The 20,702-nt window shown below is 42.1% G+C and overlaps 1 protein-coding gene across 7 annotated transcripts in view; it reads right to left on the bottom strand.

Moving 5' to 3' along the window:
* Positions 1–243: 243 nt before the first annotated feature.
* TMEM241 (transmembrane protein 241) overlaps positions 244–20,702 on the bottom strand; it is a 61,890-nt gene continuing 41,431 nt past the window's right edge. For 6 of the 7 annotated variants that reach the window (XM_080380618.1, XM_080380624.1, XM_080380620.1 and 3 more), the window contains 2 exons: positions 4,394–4,458; positions 244–928 (listed from right to left, as the gene is read on the bottom strand). In XM_080380618.1, coding sequence (XP_080236744.1) covers positions 868–928; positions 4,394–4,458 — 126 coding nt within the window. In that variant the 3' untranslated portion in view covers positions 244–867. The remainder of the gene's footprint in view (positions 929–4,393; positions 4,459–20,702) is intronic. The other variant, XM_080380623.1, reaches the window with a different exon arrangement.

Here is a 20,702-nt window from a genome sequence, read left to right as displayed (position 1 = left end):
AACAGCCATTAAGCAACCATAAATGAAATTATTTTAAGAACTCTTGAGATTAATTGCCTTACACTCTTTATGACATTCATTCAAGGTTCATAATCTTCATTGCCTCCTGCAATAATTTAAGAGACAAACCACTGCTGGGAACAGTACATGTTCCTCCACCCCCTCCAGCTGACAAAAATTTGCAGAGTTCAAGAGAAATCTCAGAGAAATGGGAGAGGAAAAAAATGCACAAAGAGCCATCACTACAGATATTAAGATTTATTGCTGATTTCCCCATTTTGCAAAGCTGTCAAACCACCGCTGTTCCAGAAGGGGATTACTTCCAGAAGCCCCATGGCCTCAGTCACCATGCCAGGTCAGACGACGTGACTGCAGACCTATGTGCAGCAGCTTGCTGCTTACAGAACAGTTGGAGACAAAATCCATCCTTCCTAATCCTGAATTCATGGCAGGATCTGGGCTTTGACATTGTTTGGTACAACCTGCTGTCAGCTTCCAACAAAAAACTGGCGGCATCCAGTGAGGAATGCTGCTTTTCCGGAGTTCAGTTCCCTGTGCAAGGAGCTGCTACTGAGAGGTTCTCACACAGAGCCATCAGCATGAGGCACTGCAGTTTTTCCTTTACCACATCAATCAGAAATAGTTTGTCTTGTGCTTTGAGGCAAAGGCTCCTAACCATCCTGGCAGCTATGCTGCTCTCTTACCAGCACTATTAATAGCACAGTTGTTCTTTCTTAATAAAAAACCAATAGGTCTCTTTCCTCATGTTTGGTTGCACTTCTTCATTCTTGCTGACGTGTTTTATTCATGGCAGGGTCTCTAGGCTGCAAGTCAGCTCTTTTCCAGCTGGTGAGATCTGGTTCCTCTTTATGTGCCTGTTCTTTCAGTGTAAACAAGCAAAGCTTCTCCGACTCCACTGATCACAAGGCTGTAAACAAAGTATACCACAAATTTAGCATCAGGCAAGTCCCTCTACTTGATACAATGCCAAACAGCACAACATTAAGACAAAGGCATTACTTTGTCTAAACATTGTTCAACCTAGAGACAGTAACCCAGGTGATTTTTTCATTCATCTTGCTAAGAAAAGGCTGAAACCAAAAATGTCTTATTTAACAGGTCTCATCAGAAACTACCCTTCCTATATTTTAGGGCTGATGGTATTAATGTGAAAATACACATAGAGAAATCTAGATAGAGAATGTTGCACCTAGTTATGAGAATTGCTGCACACCCACACACCAGCAAGAATTGGAAAGGAAGGCAAGAGAGTTTGAACCTCATTAGGTTAATGATTCCCCCTTGCAATTTCTGTTTGTGTTCTGTCCTGAAAACTTGCCACTTGACAAAGTCAGGAAGAGATGTAAAGCCTAGGTTCTGGGGACTGATAAAATTGGGAAAAACAATTTTGCTCTGGGGAGATCCCACTGGTCTAGGGAGGCTGAGAGAAATTAATGTGTCTGCTTCTCTTTGTGAGGAACCTGGTGAAAGAACCCACCCCAGACAAAATGGCACGTGTGCCCAAGTGCTTCCTTCCTGTGCTGCTCACAGCACGGTGGTGGCACTAATGCTCTTCTCCAAGACTCAGGCTAGAAGCAGGGCTCTGAATCAGGATGAATGGTTTTACAAACAAAACCATTCACTGAAATAAGCTACCGACCCACTCAATCCATGCAACAGTTAATCTCCAAATCTCCTGTTATCTGTCATAACTGACATACGATATCGATCATATCCTACTGAATATGGTAGGACACCGACTCTTCTCCCCTTTTATAACAGTGCAAAGTTAAAGTGTACTGACCTTTCATCTTAGCCTCATGGCTTAGTTAGCTTACGAAACAGAAAAGCTCCTTAATGAACTTTATAAACAGAACAAACTTCTGTTAAGTTCATTTGTAAGACAGCTTTTTTTTCCTTGGGGAAAAAAACCCCACATGTAAAGCCTGAAAGCTCTCTGGTCTGTAATAGCATTACATTCACTTAAATCTTTGCTTTGGTGAGCTGTTTTAAAAATCATATAATTGCCTTTGTTCCTGAGAGGAACAAACATTGTATAATAACAATACAGTATCTTACTATTACACAGTAAACAGCCCTGGAAAGTAGATGCTACAGACAGTCTGTAGACAGTCCACCACGGAGACAGATAGCTTTGAGTGTGGAGTTACCAACAAGGAGCAAAGGGCTGTGAAGGCTGCAAGCTTTTCAAAAAGATCTAAAACACACGAGCCTGTTCACCTATAATCACTAACAACCTCAGCACTTTTCTCTGGAGAGAGTTAACCCCCATGTCTTGCCTGGATTTCAGCCCCAGTTATAAACATACCCTCTACATTAATTCCTTTGGAAGCTAAGGCTGGATAATGTATTCTTTATCCTAAAGAAAAAAACCCACTGCATATAGAAGACCTAAAACCAATAAAGCCTTAGACATTACTCATTTTTTTCCCCTCATTTCTACAGTTGTGTTGTTTTCCACAAAATTTTAACGCAGACTTTGAAAAAGAAACTTCTCTCTGATGTATGCTTCTAAAGATTAGACTGGCAATTCTGTACAAGAGATAGTACACTGCACAGCCTTGTTCTGTAAAAAGGTGCCTACACCTGAATTATTCTTTAATATCTTATGTCCTACATCAGAGAAGAGCCCCTTTCTGAAGGACTTGAAATTTCAGGTATCCACATGCCCATGCAACCAAGATTACTAGGCCAATAGAAACCATCATCATGACTTCAAGATGAAGCAGAGCAAAATACATGGCTAAATGTCAAACCTTGATTTACCTTCAATTTACCATATGGCAAATCCTCCAGCTTCTGTTTATTGTGGGGTGACAGCTAACTGCATTTGCCCATCACTGAGAAATTAACGTATGATATTGTCCATGATAACACTGGAGCAACACTAAAAACCACAGTGCTCATGAGTGCTTTGCACCTGCTGTCATCTAACAAACTATTTCCAGAGGTTTGCTGATAAGCCAAGGCACTGCTGATGCACAAGCAGTAACAGAACTCAAATAAATAAATAAATGGAATGGTTACCTTTTTGAATTATGACAATCAAAGCATAACAGTGGCCCAAGGGCTAAAGCAAAGTTTCTTTTAAAAATACCAATGTGTTAATCATTTATATTACTTCCAGTGCATATAGGGCATGTAGTATGTGTGCAGCTATATGGATCCATGTGCTCACATTAAAGCAAAGGTACACATGATTTTTTAGTGTATGTGTCAGTGAATACATACATATTATGAAAGCCTACCTCTAGCACGCACATGACAGACCTGCACAAACATATGTAAAACATGATGAAGACTGGCAAGTTAATGGCCTAGGCTAGGAGTGTTGTAGATGCATCTATATTAGTTTAGCCTCTTACACACATAGGATACAGAAATGTAATCCTAGAACTAAAAAAAAAAAAACAAACCACATTACTTATTTCAGTATATGAGATTACAAGTGCTTAACATATATATGGGGATGTATATTCACACATTTGTGCATGGGGCTAGTTTGAACTGAGATTCTCCTTCCTGTAACTTCTTTATCACACCTGGAAGAAGAATATGCTAATTCTATTCAGTGCAGAGCTGAATCTTTAGGATAGCAATCAAACTGTAAGGGGGAAAAAAGGAAGTTTAAAGCTTTTCAAAAATAAACAGATTTTTATTTCCAATAACAAATCTGTCCTCAGAGATACATGCCAAACCCTGTATTTAGTTGTTATTTACATGGCAGAAGCATTTAGGAGCATCAGTCATGGGCTGGGATTCCCTTTTACTGGGTGCTATACAAACACAGACCAAAAGCATGGTCTTTGTCCAAAGGCATTTGCACCCCAATCCTTTATATCACTACCTAAAAAATTAAGGTTAGATGATTTGTAATGTGTGGTTACACATCACAAAAGCCAGATACAGCTTTGGAAAAAGTTTATTATCATTATTTTGCTACTATTTTCATTTTATGCATTCACAGTACGCACCGTGTTAGGGAAACTTGAATGCACTCTACTGGTTAAAAAGATGCTGTCACCAAACCATGACTCCTGTGTTTTATTCTCAATTCTGCCACTAATTTATAGCATGACTTTGAATGGGTCATTTATTTGCCTATTGCATCCATTTGTCTAGCTGTAAAACATGCTGAGTGAATTGCGGTGAGGCTTAATGTCCAAAATGTCCATGTTCTCCCACAGAGGCAGAAGAAACACTCTTGTATTTGTATTACTGTACTGCATCCATCATTGCACACCTGGTTCTCCTTACATGCAAAATATTACTGGCACTAATAAAACCTGACATTTAAAAAGTATTTCCACATGAAGCACTGTGTGGAAATTCATTTTTATTGATAAGAAAAAAAGCTCATGTAGGCACTTACCAAGAAATCGTTAGTACATTGGCAGTCATGACAAAGAAGAACGGTGATAAACTAGCAGTGATAACCTGTTAAATTGAAAGGAAAAAACCCAACAACATTGTGAACCTGTGATACCACAAATGAAAACTGAAATACTTTTGCTGAAATTAGTTTTCTGCAGGTGCAGAAATTTTTTTTCTATTCTTTTTTTTTTTTCTTCTTCTTTGTTTTCTTAACCATTAGATGCAGTACTTGAAATAGATAGTCAATGAACAGGAGAAATCCAATGAGCATATGTTAAACAGTGAGACATTGTTAAATATCGAGCTTCCACTCCTGCCCAACCGTACTCCTGATGTGCACACACAGACTACATAAGGGCACCTCCTTACCCCTCTGGCGCATGGGAGGTAGGCCAGAAACAGCAGAAAAAGACCCAACAGAGAGGGACACAAGAGCTATGCAGCCAGCTTAGGGCAGGAACCTGGCTGTGCAGCATTGCTGGGAAAGCACATGCAGAACATGCTGCTCGTGAGGCTGGGAAACCAATGGAGAAAACAGCATGACAGTCACACATCGCAGTTCAGTTTTGACTCCTACATAACCCGGGACACAGCAAAGGCAGGGCAGGGAACCAGAGCAGAGGGTACCTTATCACACACACCCCAGCTGCCCTGGCCTGGAAACCTGCTAGCTTTTATTTGCTAACAGCAGGCTGGGGAGAGCAGTCAGATTCCAGGCTTGAAGTGCCATATACTTCTGAGGAGAATGAGAGCTTGAAATGTGTTTGTGGGTATAGAAAAGATAAAAAAAGGAATAGGGTTTGGGGTAAAGCACAACACAACTTCAGCAGGTTTATATTACAAATCTTTCATTACACCAAGGTGCCCTGGGCAGAGAAGCTGAGGCAAATGACTTTATATTTTCATAGTACTGATCCCAGAAACAGCCAGGTCCTGACATACAATGGTTTGTAACAGATCCCTGCCTCAACAGCTACGGAGCTACCACATCTGCAGCCTGCATGCAGTTTTGGACATTTTGTTGCCAGATGGATAATGTAAAATGGAAAGAGTTCAGAGAACAGTGACAGAGTCATTACATGGAAGGATTGATTTTCAGTCAACAGTTAGGATAAGCAATGCCTGTGGGAAAGGAAGACTTGGTAGTGATTTACACATTGGGAAACACAAGCACTGAGGAATGAAAGGAACTATTTAGGATAATACAAAATTGCCCAAGGAAAAGGATGAAATTAAGAAACAAAACATTTAAACAATTATCAGCTAAGATTTCCTAATCGTTGTTTGTCTAGTTGGACTCCCAGGGGAGAGAGCAGAAACTTCATTCCGTAATCTATTACTTGTTAAAACCCTACTACATGTGCAGTAGGGAAGAAAATGCCATTTTAGAGTAGACACTGTGCACCAGAGCTTGCACTGACAGTTTGTTAGTTGATACCCACTACATCGGTTACGGCCACATTTTAAAAGGCAGGTTCTGAATCTGCCTGGAGTGTAATCAGTGCAGGATCACAAGCAGCAGCGGATGAAGAAGAGATGGCCGTACATCACTTCTCCAGCCCCATTCTAACAGTTAGCTGGACAGAGGACAATAATCTTAACCTGGCAGTGAGACCTTGCAATGGCAGCAAGCATGACACAGGAGTGGTGGTACTTAATGGGGATTATACAGTGAGTAACTCCTCTGGCTTATTTGGGGATGTTCTCTACTTCAGGGAGATTCAGGCATACAGATTTCTTTTTTCTTCCTAGACATTACAATAAATCACACCCTGACTGTTCTCCATTTGCCTATAGCACAGACATCTTGCAGAGGGAATGAGGCAGCAGATGGACTTGATCCAGGAGGGGTACCACAAGACTGCAGACCCACTCCATTCCTGCACAGCAATCAGCTGCTGTTATCAATACAACCACAGGCATACCTCCTGATACAAACTATTGATTTATCTGACTTAATCATTTGCATGCTGCCTATCACAGCAGTGTACAACATGGGCAATGCAGTAAAGCTTGAAGCTAACAGAAAACATGAGCTCCCACTCTGGAGGACAAACAAACCTACGTACCAGCCCTACTCCTACAGCCTTGTATGTATACACACAAGCAAACATGATTATGTAGATGCAGCCAAAACAGACTGACAGAAGAGAAGGAGAAGTCACAAACCGGGAGTTACTCTTCAAAACTCAAGAAGATGATATTGCAACTGTCCACATTCAGGTCACACTTTGGCCTGTCTCAATGATAGTCATTTGCAGCCACAGAGAGCCGACACCTACTCCAAACAGTGGAAGCCAACCATTCAGGAGCTGAATCTTTCATGGATTTTACTTAAATAGAGCTCCTATGATAGATATCCGTCAGTTCAACTGCAGTGCTCTAAACAAATATCCAGATCTTGTTCTAGCAGTCTGGGTTCTCCCTTTACGCACTGTGCAGCAGCTGCACCGAGCTACAAGGTACTATTTCTCATTTACATCCGTGTGAATGATTTTAGAAATAACTGCCCTGAACTTATATCCAGACAAATATTCTGGCAGGAGTCTACTATAGCCCACCCAGCCAGGATAAAGAGGCAGATGAAATATTCTACAAGCAGCTGGGAGAAGTCTCATGATGGCTAGCCCTCGTTCTTGTGGGGGACTTTGACTTACTGGGTATCTGCTGGAAATACAACACAGTGGAGAGTAAACAGTCCAGGAGGTTCCTGGAGTGTGTGGAAGTTGGTAACTCCCTGACAGAGCCAGTGAGGGAGCCAGCCAGGGGAGATGCCCCGCTGGACCTGCTGTTTACAAACGGGGCAGGGAAGGACTGGTGGGTGATGTGGTGGTCAGGGGACATCTTGGGCATAGCAACCATGAGATGATAGAGTTTTTTGATTCTCGGAGAAGCAAGGAGGGAGGTCAGCAGAACCCACTGCCTTGGACTTCCAGGGGGCAGACTGTGGCCTGTTTAGGAGACTGGTTGACAGAGTCCCTTGGGAGGCAGCCCTGGACGGCCAAGGGGTCCAGGAAGGCTGGACATTCTTCAAGAAGGAAAGCTTAAAGGTGCAGGAGCAGGCTGTCCCCATGTGCTGAAAGACAAGCTGGCAGGGAGGAAGACCAGCCTGGTTGAACAGAGAGCTTCAGCCGGAGCTCAGGGAACAAAGGAGAGTTCGCCACCTTTGGAAGAACGGGCAGGCAACGCAGGAGGACTATAAGGATGTCTCAGGGCTATGCAGGGAGAAAATTAGAAAGGAGAAAGCCCAGCAGGAACTCAGGCTGGCCACGGCTGCAAAAGGTAACAAAAAATGTTTTTACAAATACATTAGAAACAAAAGGAGGGCCAAGGATAATCTGCATCCTTTATTGCATGCAGGGGGGAACATGGCCACAAAGGCTGAGGGAAAGGCTGAGGTACTCGGTGCTTTCTTTGCCTCAGTCTGTAATAGCAAGACCAGCTTCCCCCTGGCTGCTCGGCCCCCTGGGCTGGAAGGCAGGGACAAGGAGCAGAACAAAGTCCCCACAGTCCGGGAGGAAACGGTCAGTGACCGGCTGCTCCACTTGGACACGCGCAAGTCTATGGCGCCGGGTGGGATCCACCCCGGGGTACTGGGGAGCTGGCAGAGGAGCTCGCCAAGCTGCTCTCCATCATTTATCAACAGTTCCGGCAAACTGGGGAGGTCCCAGAAGGCTGGAGGTCAGCCAGGGTGATGCCCAGCTACAAGAAGGGCAGGAAGGAGGATCTGGGAAACCGCAGGCCTGTCAGCCTGACCTCGGTGCCGGGGCAGGTTATGGAGCAGGTCATCCTGAACACCATCACGTGGCATGTCAGGACACCCGGGCGATCAGGCCCAGCCAGCGTGGGGTTATGAAAGGCAGGTCCTGCTTGATGAACCTGATCTCCTTCTACGACAAGATGACCCACCTAGCGGATGAGGGAAAGGCTGTGGATGTGTCTCCCTGGACCTTAGTAAAGCCCTTGACACCATCTCCCACAGCATCCTCCTGGGGAAACTGGCTGCCCATGGCTTGGGCAGGTGTACTCTGTGCTGGGTTAAAAGCTGGCTGGCTGGCCGAGCCCAGCTGGTGGTGAATGGAGTCACATCCAGCTGGGGACTGGTCACAAGTGGTGTTCCCCAGGGCTCAGTGCTGGGGCCAGTGCTGTTTAGTATCTCTGTTGATGATCCGGACAAGGGGATCGAGTGCCCCCTCAGTAAGTTTGCAGGTGACACCAAGTTGTGGGGGAGGGTTGACCTGCCGGAGGGCAGGCAGGCTCTGCAGAGGGGTCTGGACAGGCTGGACCGATGGGACAAGGCCAACTGTTTGAGGTGCAGCCAGGCCCAGTGCCGGGCCCTGCCCCTGGGTCACACCAGCCCCACGCAGCGCTACAGGCTGGGGCAGAGCGGCTGGGAAGTGCCTGGTGGGAAAGGGCCTGGGGGTGCTGGTTACCAGCCAGCTGGACGTGAGCCAGCAGTGTGCCCAGGGGGCCAAGGTGGCCAGCAGTGTCCTGGCTTGTATCAGAGACAGTGTGGCCAGCAGGACAAGGGAGGTGACTGTCCCCCTGTGCTCGGCACTGGTGAGGCCGCACCTCGAATGCTGGGTTCGGTTTTGGGCCCCTCACTACAAGGAGGGCATAGAGGTGCTGGAGCGTGTCCAGAGATGGGCAACGGGGCTGGTGAAGGGTCTGGAGCACAAGTCTTACAAGGAGCAGCTGAGGGAACTGGGGTTGTTCAGCCTGGGGACGAGGAGACTTAGGGGGGACTTTATTGCTCTCTACAACTCCCTGACAGGAGGCTGTGGGCAGGTGCGGGTCAGTCTCTTCCCCCAGGCAACAAGAAACAGAACAAGAGGAAACAGACTCACGTTGCACCAGGGGAGGTTTAGGTTGGATATTAGGAAAGATTTCTTCACTGAAAGGGTGGCCAAGCATTGGAACAAGCTGTTCAGGAAGGTGGTGGAATCACCATCCCTGGAGATGTTTAAAAAATGCGTAGATGTGGTGATTAGGGCCATGGTTCAGTGATGGACCTGGCAGACCTGGGTTAATTGTTGGACCTGATGATCTTAACAGCCTTTTCCAACATAAATGATTCTGTGATTCTATGGTTCTATCTTAGGCCAATGCTAATTTATTACATAAAGATACACAATATTCATTACTGACCATGTAAACAGGAACTAATGAAGGATGGCAGCTCTGGTATCTACAGAGCATTCTTTTCTTGATGCTGTTCTCCTGAAAGAAACTGAAGTGCTGTATTTGAGAAGTGACACAAGTTAAAGTTATGTCACCCACTCCCTTGCAGAGTCCTGTTTATTAGAAACTTGAGAAAAGGCCAATAGCAAAGAAATAGGCATTTAAGAACCCTTCCAAAAACAGGCCTTATCAAAAACAATACACCATTCTACTGCAATCATCCCAAACCTCTGCAAAAATGCAGGCTGTAGCCTTTTGGACTATTACAGCAGAACACTGTTGTATTTTTGAAAAATTATGTAAGAGTCTCTCAGTGCCAAGGAAAAACAAAATGTGGGTTGGAAGAGCACATGAAGTAAGCATGTGTAAGAAAAAAAACAAAACCAAAACAAAAGGAAAACACATTGTTTAAATGCCCACCTTTGATTGTTTAGCTAGAAGAGGAATACATTTAAAAATTAAAAAACAAGTTTTCAGGGAAGCTAACCATATAATTTATTCCAGGGGAATAATCTAAAGTCTAGGGACATAGTTTAGAAGGTAATCTTCTTTTAAGTACATTTCAACATTTTCTGAAGTGTTTTAAATGCATATTTAGTTTTAAAAAAATCCTACCTACATCGATGTTTTGAATGTCTTTTAAAAATCCCAACACGTTAAGTGCTGTAAACTTTCTTCACTTTAAAGGTCACAGTTGTCCTCCTAGGCATTCAAATGCCTTAGGAAAAGGAATGAGCTTGCAAGACAGAAGAAAGCAAGTAAAAGGGCAAACTGAAGTTAATGATTTCCAAATATATTTTGGTGCTGAATGTTTTAAACTAGGAGGTGGAAAGGAAAAATTTAGTTAGCTATAACCAGCATATTTTGAACAAAGTTCCCCAAGATTTTGTCATACAGTCACTAATTCTACCAGATGATACAGACTGGATGGTTGAACCCCAACAGTTTTAGGAACATAGAAACATACACTCTGCCTGCATACTTGCTTAAAGGTACTGTGACCAGACAGTACTGCAAAAGCTATGTTAAAAAACATTCATACCATGAACATTTCTACAAAATTCTGACACAGCTTTCAGTGATTAGGAAAAAAATCCAAGTGTAGCATCATTTAACAAAACATTTCCATGTGAGCTGAAATTGTTCCTGAGAAATCATTTCAAACCCTTCCCTGCACACAAAAAAAAAAAAAAAGAAAGAAAAAATATTGTTTTTTACAGTAAATCACTCTAATGTGTCACTCCATTGTACCGTGGAAACAAGACCTATTGAAAAGAACACTTTATTAACATCTATTTGCCTTCATCTCAACTATTTCTATAGTTCCAATCATTGAGTGATTTACAAGTAATTTTAGAAATAAACAAAAATCTTGGTATTTCAGACCGTGTCTATTATCTCAATCAAACCCAGTTTCTAGCTCTTTACAATGTGTATCAGCGTTGAAGGAAATAAGTATGCCCTTGTGATGGATACCTACCCGGGACGAGGCCTGTGCCTAGGAGGAGAGTGGGCTAATCTCCTCCACTGCTGGAGGACATAACTTGCAGAAATCCATCAGCTCAGCCCAACTTACCCTAGATGAAACAGCTTCTACTGTAATGCAGATAGCCTGCTTGAGCTAGGACTGCAGATCCCACCAGGAAGGAGAAGAAAGTTTAGAGCAGCATCACCTCAAGCACAGGGAGAATGCTGCAGGACTGCTGGAACAAAGACTGGACCTGAATAGTTAGGTAACAAAACAGAACAGACGGTACTTGTTTACATAAATACATAAAGTACAGGGAATAAACAGGAATCAGCAGAGAAAAAAGAGGGCAACCCGGCCCTGTGGCTGGATTATGCCACAGAGAAGGGTCTTAAAACAGCATCTTTTTATGAGTTTGTACCAGAAGTGGGGTTGGACCCACCTAGAAGGGGTGAGACAGCACAGAAATACATCTACTCATCACCTACAACCTGGTCCTTAAAGAGGGAAACAAAGCTTGTGAGATCCTTGCTCCAGTTTCTAAACAGAAGCGACATATTTCAAGGAGATTCAGTGACAGGGAAGACCTGCTCATTGTAAACACCGAAACAGAAACAGACAAGGCTGAACTCACTGTACATAATGACCATGGACATCTGAAAGCCCTGGGGTTTGTGCACCAGAGAAATCATGACCATCAAAGATAACTCATCAGAGGTTGATAAGGCATGAACTATGGTACAGCTTTAAGGAAGGACCATGAGGAATCATTTAGGAGGAAAAAAGTCTGTGTTTCCTCAGTGGTGAAATGCCTGTCTGAAAGGCTAAGCTTTAGGTACTAGTATATTGAAGCCTGGCAAAGCAGAGGGATGTGGGGCTCCAGTGTATTAACACACAAGAAGTGGGACAGTCAGAGGTTTCAAACTTCTTGGTTAGAAGAGATTCCCAGATTCAGTTCCTCACATAAAAGGGTGAAAACTTCAAGCATTCCCATCATTCTGGGAACCAAATACAGGCCTGGATTCCATACAACATCCTGCACACATGTCATTTACATTTAAGAAGATGTCCTGAAGGACAACGCAGTGCCCAACTTCAGGATCCAAAGAGAAGAAGGGAGTCAATTCCACAGGTCCAAAGTTTGCTCCTTATCAGGCTGAATTACTGGCAACAAGAAAAATTATGACATAGTTGAAGTGCTGGGTAACAGGCTAAGATCGATAAAGCAGACATATCCTAATGTGTGGAAGAACTTGTTGCACACTGGGGACAAATCCAGCACATAAAAGCACTCTTGCACAGGTAAAAAAGAGGCATAGGAAAGAATGTGCTTTCATGCATCTGCATCTGTAAATTTGCTTTAGTAATTCAGGAGTGGAGGGAGGCACTATTAACACTAGCTTTAAAGAGTTCCCAAGGAACTTTGATAGACAGACCACTACACAACTCATGACATGAATGATCTCCTCCTTTCTCCTCTAACCAAATTATGATCAGACAAGAAAAAATGTTCAGAAGAGACAGAAAAATTTGTTTCATAAAAGTTGTTTTAAAAAATTAGAAAAAAATGAGAAAATAATTTGAAATTATAAATTAATTTAGAATTAGAAATTGATTTAGTATAACAGATAACAGAATAAAGGCTGGAGAATTCTTTGCTGAAGGATCTTAAGAACAGGCAAGGTCACTGCTGAGCCAGCTTCCCTATTGGATCTATTTCTTGACCACAAAACATCAGAAAATTCTGGTAATTCTGACATGTGTCTTGAAGACAGGAAGTGACATCCTAAGGGTTCCCGGTACTTGAAAAAGCAGAAACGTTGATCCTGGGAGATCAACGAAATGCGAGATTTTGCATTCTTTGCTGCCTTGTCTTCTCTGCAGACCAGCTGTGGTGATCTCACAGCCTCTACAGTGTCAATCTTGATCAGTTCAAACCAGCCAGCACCAGCTAGATAAATGCATCATTCTTGACGAAGCTGACATTGATCCCTTCCATCCCTGACTTCACAATTACTTTAGAGAAAGATTTTTCAAGATGTAAAATCTGGCTGTACATTTTGAATATCTAGCATTTTTGAGATATTCAGGAACATGTTTATATAGCCAAGAACATGGATGAGGACATTTTCAAAATTTAGATTCCTATTTAACTTTCCTATCTGGAATGGAAAGATATGGGGGATTTAGTCCAGACATGACCATGATTTGTTAATATTACAAGTATTCTTGTACATACCATATAAAAAGTATGTTTCCTCTGATTCAGTGTTAAACTGTTATAAAGTTAAATGTCATAGTTCTTGTAAGTGAACACAGAATACTTTACAAAAGTTTTCCTTAGTTTGTGTACACAGAGTCAATCCTTGTAATCTCACTTTCCCAAACTGCCAAAACCTTGGTCCTTACAAAAGTGCATCTTTTTTCCAAAGACAGTGTTTTGAAATGGCTCATCAAGTTCACTCACTGTTCAAAATAAATCATTCTATTTATCATGAGGTCATCTTCTCAAAATATCAGGAAAAAGCTTCTGATGTACATAACCTTTGTTTTCATTCTACTGGTGGAATTAAAGCAATGCCAAACTCTTTATAGATATAATACTTGTTTTGTCCCTCTTCTGCATGTTTTAACCAGCTGCTAAGATAATCATAAAAAATCGCCAGGGAAATGGATCACTGTTACTGCCACTGAAAAGAGCTACATCAAGATAATCCAGTACTACCAAAAAGGCAAAAATGACAGCAGGCAAACATGAGTAACAGGACATACTCTTCTGTTTCTTGAGGGAGGGCCACTGAAACAATTCCCCAGATTTCAGAGTTATCACTCTTTTGTATATACGTCTACCTAACAGTAAGCATATGTTCATACATTCACACAAAATATTGTGTCAGGTATGGAGTTTTAGTAAAAGTTAAACAAAAATCTTCAGAACAGGAAAAAAGGAACAGTTAATCTTTTTCTGTATTCTTTAATTCACATGAATTTTCTAAGCTATTAACACCACTCCTTCTTATTTACATACATTCTTCATCTCCGCTGGGCTACAAGCCATTTCTATCTAGCTCTCCTCTGCTTCGTTACATCCATATTTAAGGCAACCAAACATTGCTAAGTGGGTAACTTCTCTGCACCTTTGCAAGAATACTTCGATTCTGAGAGATCCAGCAGCTACAGAAACAGATGCACAAGGCATTGCCTGGGATAGCCCAATACATGGAAGAACACTGAGGGACCTGGATCTCTGCTGGTTAAACCCTGACTAAAGTGGTCCAGCATGTACTGACAAGCCTTTTTGAAACAACCCAGCCTTGAGAGAAGATCTTCATGGGGCAGGTGCTGACTGTGAAGTTTCACAAGCTGCAGAAAGTCAGCAACGCACAATGAAAGGCACCAATGATCACCAGTAAGCTCACAGATTGTGGAAGGGTGGTACCGTCACTGGAAACCTGCTGTAAGTCGGCAGCAAAAATTCCTGCTAAAAATTACAAACATGGTACACATCCTCCCTCACAGGGAAGACAGGACAGGACTAAAACTAAATTCAGGTACACCCAGATTCCTTGCAAACTGGGTGGGGAAGACATGGAGAAAAAACAAGAATATACTCTTTTTCTCCCATGGTCTACAATCAAAATAAAGCGCTGTTAACAGCTGCAGATACTGTGCACAGGAGGTCTCTTCCATCCTGCCCAGTATCTGAATGAATCATGCATATAGAACCAGACCAAAATTAAACTAGCATTAACTGTTTAATTTCAGGTCAGCTTTGGGGATGATCTACCACAAAAAGAAAAACTTCCCTGGAAGCTTTTAAGCACATTGCCTATTGCAATGAGAAGGCTTTCTGTGCAGTCTGGATCAATTCTAGAAGCTCAAAAGCGTCTTGCAAACCATCTTCAAAGTGCCAAAGCCAATCTCTGGTTAAAAGTGATACAGCAAATGCAGGCAAAATTCCTCCAACCAACTGTCAGGAAAGTCTCTTTCCCCTAGATGCTGATTCAGTTGCATTAATCAACACATTGAAACAACCTGTCAGTTTTCAATTTTGTTCTGAGGGTCTGTTGTTACCAACTGAAAGACAACACAGAATCTGCTGTTTAACCTAATGGCTTCAGGTGATAATGCTGCTCCCTGAAGGAGCTCTACTAATAAATCCACCAAGAAGGAAGGATTTTAAGCAGACACACAGCTTTTCCCAAAGAAAAGTAATGAAGCTTTAGCCTTGAACCACCAAAACAATGGCTCTTCCCAAAAGAAACAGCAATACCATAATCCTGCCTGAAAAGCTGAGCAGCCCAAATATGGGAAAGAAACAATCCAAAGTGAAATACGATGGAGAAAGAGGGAAAGCAAAACAGGTTTCATTTGCAATCTGCTCATTAGTTTGAAGGTAACTTGAGCATGTCTACTGCATTCCCCTCACAGCCTGACCAAAGTGCAGACCTGCCCTAAGGGTTTTCATTCCCTGACAGACTTAACTGGAGACTGTCAGTCTATGACATCAGTAAACAGTGCAATGAGCTTGTGCACTGCAGCATACTTAGGTCCACATTGATCATAGGTGGACTCTGCTCAGCTCTCCTGAAGGAAGAAAACCCTTTAACCCTCCCCAATGCACATGTTGTTACTTAAAGGATAGCCTGGTGATGCTGGCACCATGGCAACAGTGGCACCATGGCAACGGTGACAGCATCAGCAACTTCATGATCCACACAGCTTTGATCCAGCCACGCAGAAGTTTTACCAGCTGCTGTAAATGTCTTTGAGATCCTTTATTTCATATTTGCCTAAATGCCTGCACAGATCTCCAGCTTCCCTAAAGCAGATTTTTATCACAGGAGATTTTGGTCCCTCTCTTCTGCTCGTTCCTTATATTTTATTCCTCTATTTTTTTAAGCATTATTAAAACAATAATGGTAAATAGTTTGGGTAGGTCTCTTCTCCCAGGTAACAAGTGACAGGACAAGAGGAAAGAGCCTCAAGTTGCACCAGGGGAGGTTTAGACTGGAGATTATGAAAAATCTCTTCACTGAAAGGGTGGTCAAGCATTAGAAGAGGCTGCCCAGGGAGGCAGTGGGATCACCATCCCTGGAGGTGTTTAAAAAACATGTAGATGGGGTGCTTAGGGACATGGTGTAGTGGTGGACTTGGCAGACCTGGGTTAGACCTAATGATCTTAACGGTCTTTTCCAACATAAATGATTCTAAATTCTAGGGGTTCTTTAAGAACACAATTACTTCTGTGTATTGTGACACAAAAGCAGCCAGTGTTTAAACATGCCTTAGCAGTAACAGTCATATGCCTAATGATACTGATAAAACTTGATAAGATAACAATAAATGAAAAACTTCTAGTGCAAATGAATCTATCTGGTTTTCATAGCAAATAACTTCTGACCCATCTTAAAATCATCTACACGTTGTGCTTAAAACATAAAACATACTAAAAAAATGAGGGAGAGGGTAGATCAAATGACAAACACAATTAGCAACCTGCCCTCTAAAATGTTTTCAGAACAGAAGCAGTATAAATGCTCACCTCTAGCAAATTCATCAGAAATTTTAAGGTGGTTGTTTTTTTTACCTTATCAGTGCTCAAACCAATAATATCTGTATTACGGAGGAGTACTTCTATTTATCAGCTTTTCCATTGCTATAAGAAAGGAGATTTCTTAATTATCTCTCATACGCATTTAAGAAGGCAGATAATCCTCTGCATTTCTATGGTTAAATACTTGTATGCAGCTCCATTATTTAGAGAATAAGGTATCCATCTTCTGCTTTCTATTGCATTTATGAAGATTCTTGTCAGTGCTGCTTTTCATACGTTCTTTTAGTTTCCAGGATACAATGACCAATACAACCAAGATGCTGATCCTGGGAGGGCAAGACTGAAGCAATAGGTGGTTGTATCAGCTTCCTTAAAGTCATTCAGCATCTTGTCTGATCACATTAATACACTGTCAAGGATTAATGTGCAATCCTTTCAGATTAATAGGCTACAGTAACTATTTTTCTAACCCAGAGCATCATGTGAATGCCAAAATAATAGCTGAATTGTGGTCGAATTCAGCATGCTTTTATTCCTCATAAGACAAAGGTAGCCAGGCTATTGTTCCTGCACTGTATGCATCTCATTAGCAGTTTGGCTGCAGGAGAAAATGAGCGATTAGGGGATATTGAAGCTGCGGTTACTAGGTCATTCTGGGACCCAGCTGTGTGCCCAGCCCCACCCTGCAATAGAGAAAAGGCTCAGAAAAGTCCATCTGCCTCTTGCCTCTGAATCACTTCTGGAGAATCCTCAGCCTTCACCTCTTTAAGGTATGTGGCACCTGTTTTACAGCTTTCAGCTATACAAGTATTTAATGCACGTAGCTAATGGATGTCCTTTCTGATTCTTGGCAATACCTTAATTTCCTTGCTTCTGCACTGTCCCTTTCTGTTTTCTAAACCTTATAAGAGCCACCACAAAGAAAGGTACAGTAACAGTCTATGTTGCAGAGACACCTTCCAATGGTTAAGTATAGAAAGTAAAGGATATGCGGGTTACTGATTGTGATAAACAGGGTTTGTGTAAGAAATTTCTCCTCTAACGAGAAACAGGATATCATGGTCATATTTACAATAGATATGAACAAGACAAGACTCTTTTCAGAAAGGCCTAAATCTATAAATGAATAAACATATATCTATCTATATATATTCACACATAAACACATACTATATATAGTATAGAAATGATATATAAACATACATCACTGATGAGACAGGACTGAACTATTACAAGCACATTATAATTTTGCTTTCCTACAAAAAGTGAAAGATATCCTGAGACACTGTAAAGAAAACCAAAACTCTTTGCCCCTTGTAAAACACTAGGATCGGGTTGAAAATTATGGTAACTATTTCTTTTTGAACATCAAGTAGCCACTCCACCCTACCCTCACTCAAACATAAACATCAGACTTTCTGTCATCATAAAGAGAAAACCAAAACAAGAAGTATTTGCCCTCTGCTACTGGAGATAATGGCCAAAACATAAATTTCCCTTCCTCGTGGCTAATGAGGACTTCCTATGGCCAATGGTGGCACTTCACCAGCTAACTTCAGCCTATAGAGCGGTTATAGTACAGAATTCAATTTTAACAGTACCTCTGTTCATCTTTAAATGTGACCACTGAAAATATAAACTAGATACTGTTACTACTCCCAGTGTTCAGTTCTGTATTAAGGAGACAAAGGGAAAACCCTGCACAATCCATGTATGTTCCTCCTGAAGCATGTTTGCTGATATGGAAACACTATCAATCATGACTAAAACAGGTGTGTGTACATGCACTAGACTAAGAGCATCTGTTTGGGTCAGTTCTGAAAATGAGAGGCACAATCCATGCAGCTGAAGCTTTGTCAAGGAAGGACAACAAAAGTCATTTAACGAGGGACAGAAGGCTTCTTTAGGCCAAATAACTTTTTCTTTGACTTTGCCAAAAAGTGCTTTGCTCATTCTTGCTGCTACAAGACTGTCAACTGATGCATGTATATTTGACCAAAAGCTGAAACATATTTGTATTTCCAGGTTACACCAAACTTAATAGCCAACACCTCCCATTTCCTGTAAATGCTTCATGCATTATAATGCTTACTGTACTTTTCCTCTGTTGTTTCAGCCTGTCAAGGAGTCTCTTTTCCTTATATTCTGACCCAGAATTACACTGTTCCTGCCATTCAGTCTCTCCCCTGAAACCTCTGAGCTCAGAAGTTGGCAGGGCAATGAGATTCATCATCTTGTTCTTATTTTATGAATTATTGAATATTTGTGTAATGGAGTAAGCATTGCAATGGCAACGACAAAGGCAGTGAAGTGTTTTTACCTATTAGGATCACAGACAGCAGCTGGAGTGGACCAAGGGTTTGTTTAATCAAGTATTGGTTGACCAGAGAATTCAGGAGAATTTATGATCATCCCCTAATGCAGCAAGTCTGCAGTCGATGTGCACATCAGAGAAAAAGAGGGATTTGCATGTTGACCTTGGCTGATACAAAACTTACATCCTGTGACATGCAGTTTATTAATCTTTCCACTTCTGTCCTAGAAAGATTTCCACATCATGTCTGCTTCTGCTGAAATTCTAGCGACTCAGTCACTGAAAGCTTTTGAGCAGATCTGAACCTGTAAAAAACATACACCTCTCTTTATTTTTACTCAATCAATTGTCTCAGTATGACCTTCTGTTTGATACCCTGAATTTTCCTGGTCAGTAATATGGTATACTGTGTTAAAGAATTATTTTTTCTATCCCATTTGAAAAGTATTGCTTTTCATTTTTGGGGAGCAGCCAGCTGTTCCAACACTCTGCTGCTGAAAAATACCGCAATAAAATATACTTCATCTTATGTTAAGCTCCACATGAGCTAGCCTTTTGGCATTCCAAGTTACTCTTCACCTCATCTAACCCTTACAAGATCACGAAATAGAGATTACCATAAAGAGACAGAGAAGGCTGATAACCCAGTTAAGAAGACCACACTTTTCGCTGTCACACTTAAGCAGTGAATTTAACAGGCTAACTGACAGTTTGCTATGTATATCTGGCACAAAAGGAGTTGGCTCCTTGGGAAAGACCAAGCTCAGGTTCTGTCTATGTCTATCTTACTCCCAAGTGCTAGATGCCAGCGGGTGGGCCAGTAGCCAGATCAGGCAGGAACTGTTACTGTAATTGCCTTGCAGTATCAGGACCTCTGACTAAAGGCGAAAGAGAAGGAATTCCAAACTTCTCATAGGTGGATCATGACCTCCCATAGCAGTGGCTCAGTGGTGACTCACCTGGCATCCAGGAAAAAAAAAAAAAACCCAAAAAAAAGCTGGCTCCAGCAGGCAGAGTGTAAAGTTCCTGGCAACTGGGGTCCATGAAGAAAAGGAAAATTGACTTGAGGCAGAACACATTCCAGGAGGCAGAACACATTAGCACTGTGGTGGAAGACAGTATTTTTAAGAACAGACCCCTTAAGTAGCTGTGATAATTCTTCAACGTTTAGCTACTTTGTGTGCACCACTTCATAAATTTTACCAAAGACCAAATTAACCAGGCTGATCCTTTCAATCCCTGTCAGTTTCTTCTCTCTCAAAGCACAAGAGAACATAGTTCAAGGAACCATGACTTCTGAAAGAGAGCTCCAGCAGTGAGGCGACTAAGGCAAAAAACTGGGGCCAAAGGCAGGTATGTTACAGGCTACATCAATGAGTTTCCATGCGTCACAAGAACTGAATGTCTTTTGAAAAGTCACGTGCTTAAGTGTTGCCCTATACCAGATAACAACATCACAAAGCAGACCAGAAGACTGACAGCAAAAAATATCCCCTGAGCAACCTAGGAAGCCAACAGTGAACATTTCCACATAGACACCAGGTAGGTGAACACCAGCCCAGCTGTGTACTCTGAAGTCACCTCCACAACTGGCTCAAACGACCCAGATGGGGACTGGCCCATTGTGCCAAGACTGATGATATCTGGAATACCTTGCTGTAGAGGAGGGTGCTGGGTAGGATGCTGCACATGTTCTCAGTGACTGCTCTTTCCATGCTAGATTACCTGAAGGTCTCACGCTGAACACTGCAGGTTGAGGCCATTATCATTCAAGACCTGTGCATTTT

This window comes from Falco punctatus (assembly GCF_963210335.1).
Source record: "Falco punctatus genome assembly, chromosome: 3".
In the NCBI taxonomy this organism is placed as follows: Eukaryota; Metazoa; Chordata; class Aves; order Falconiformes; family Falconidae; genus Falco; species Falco punctatus.
Note: the sequence above shows the minus strand (reverse complement) of the source record. Positions and strands in the feature narration are given on the sequence as shown.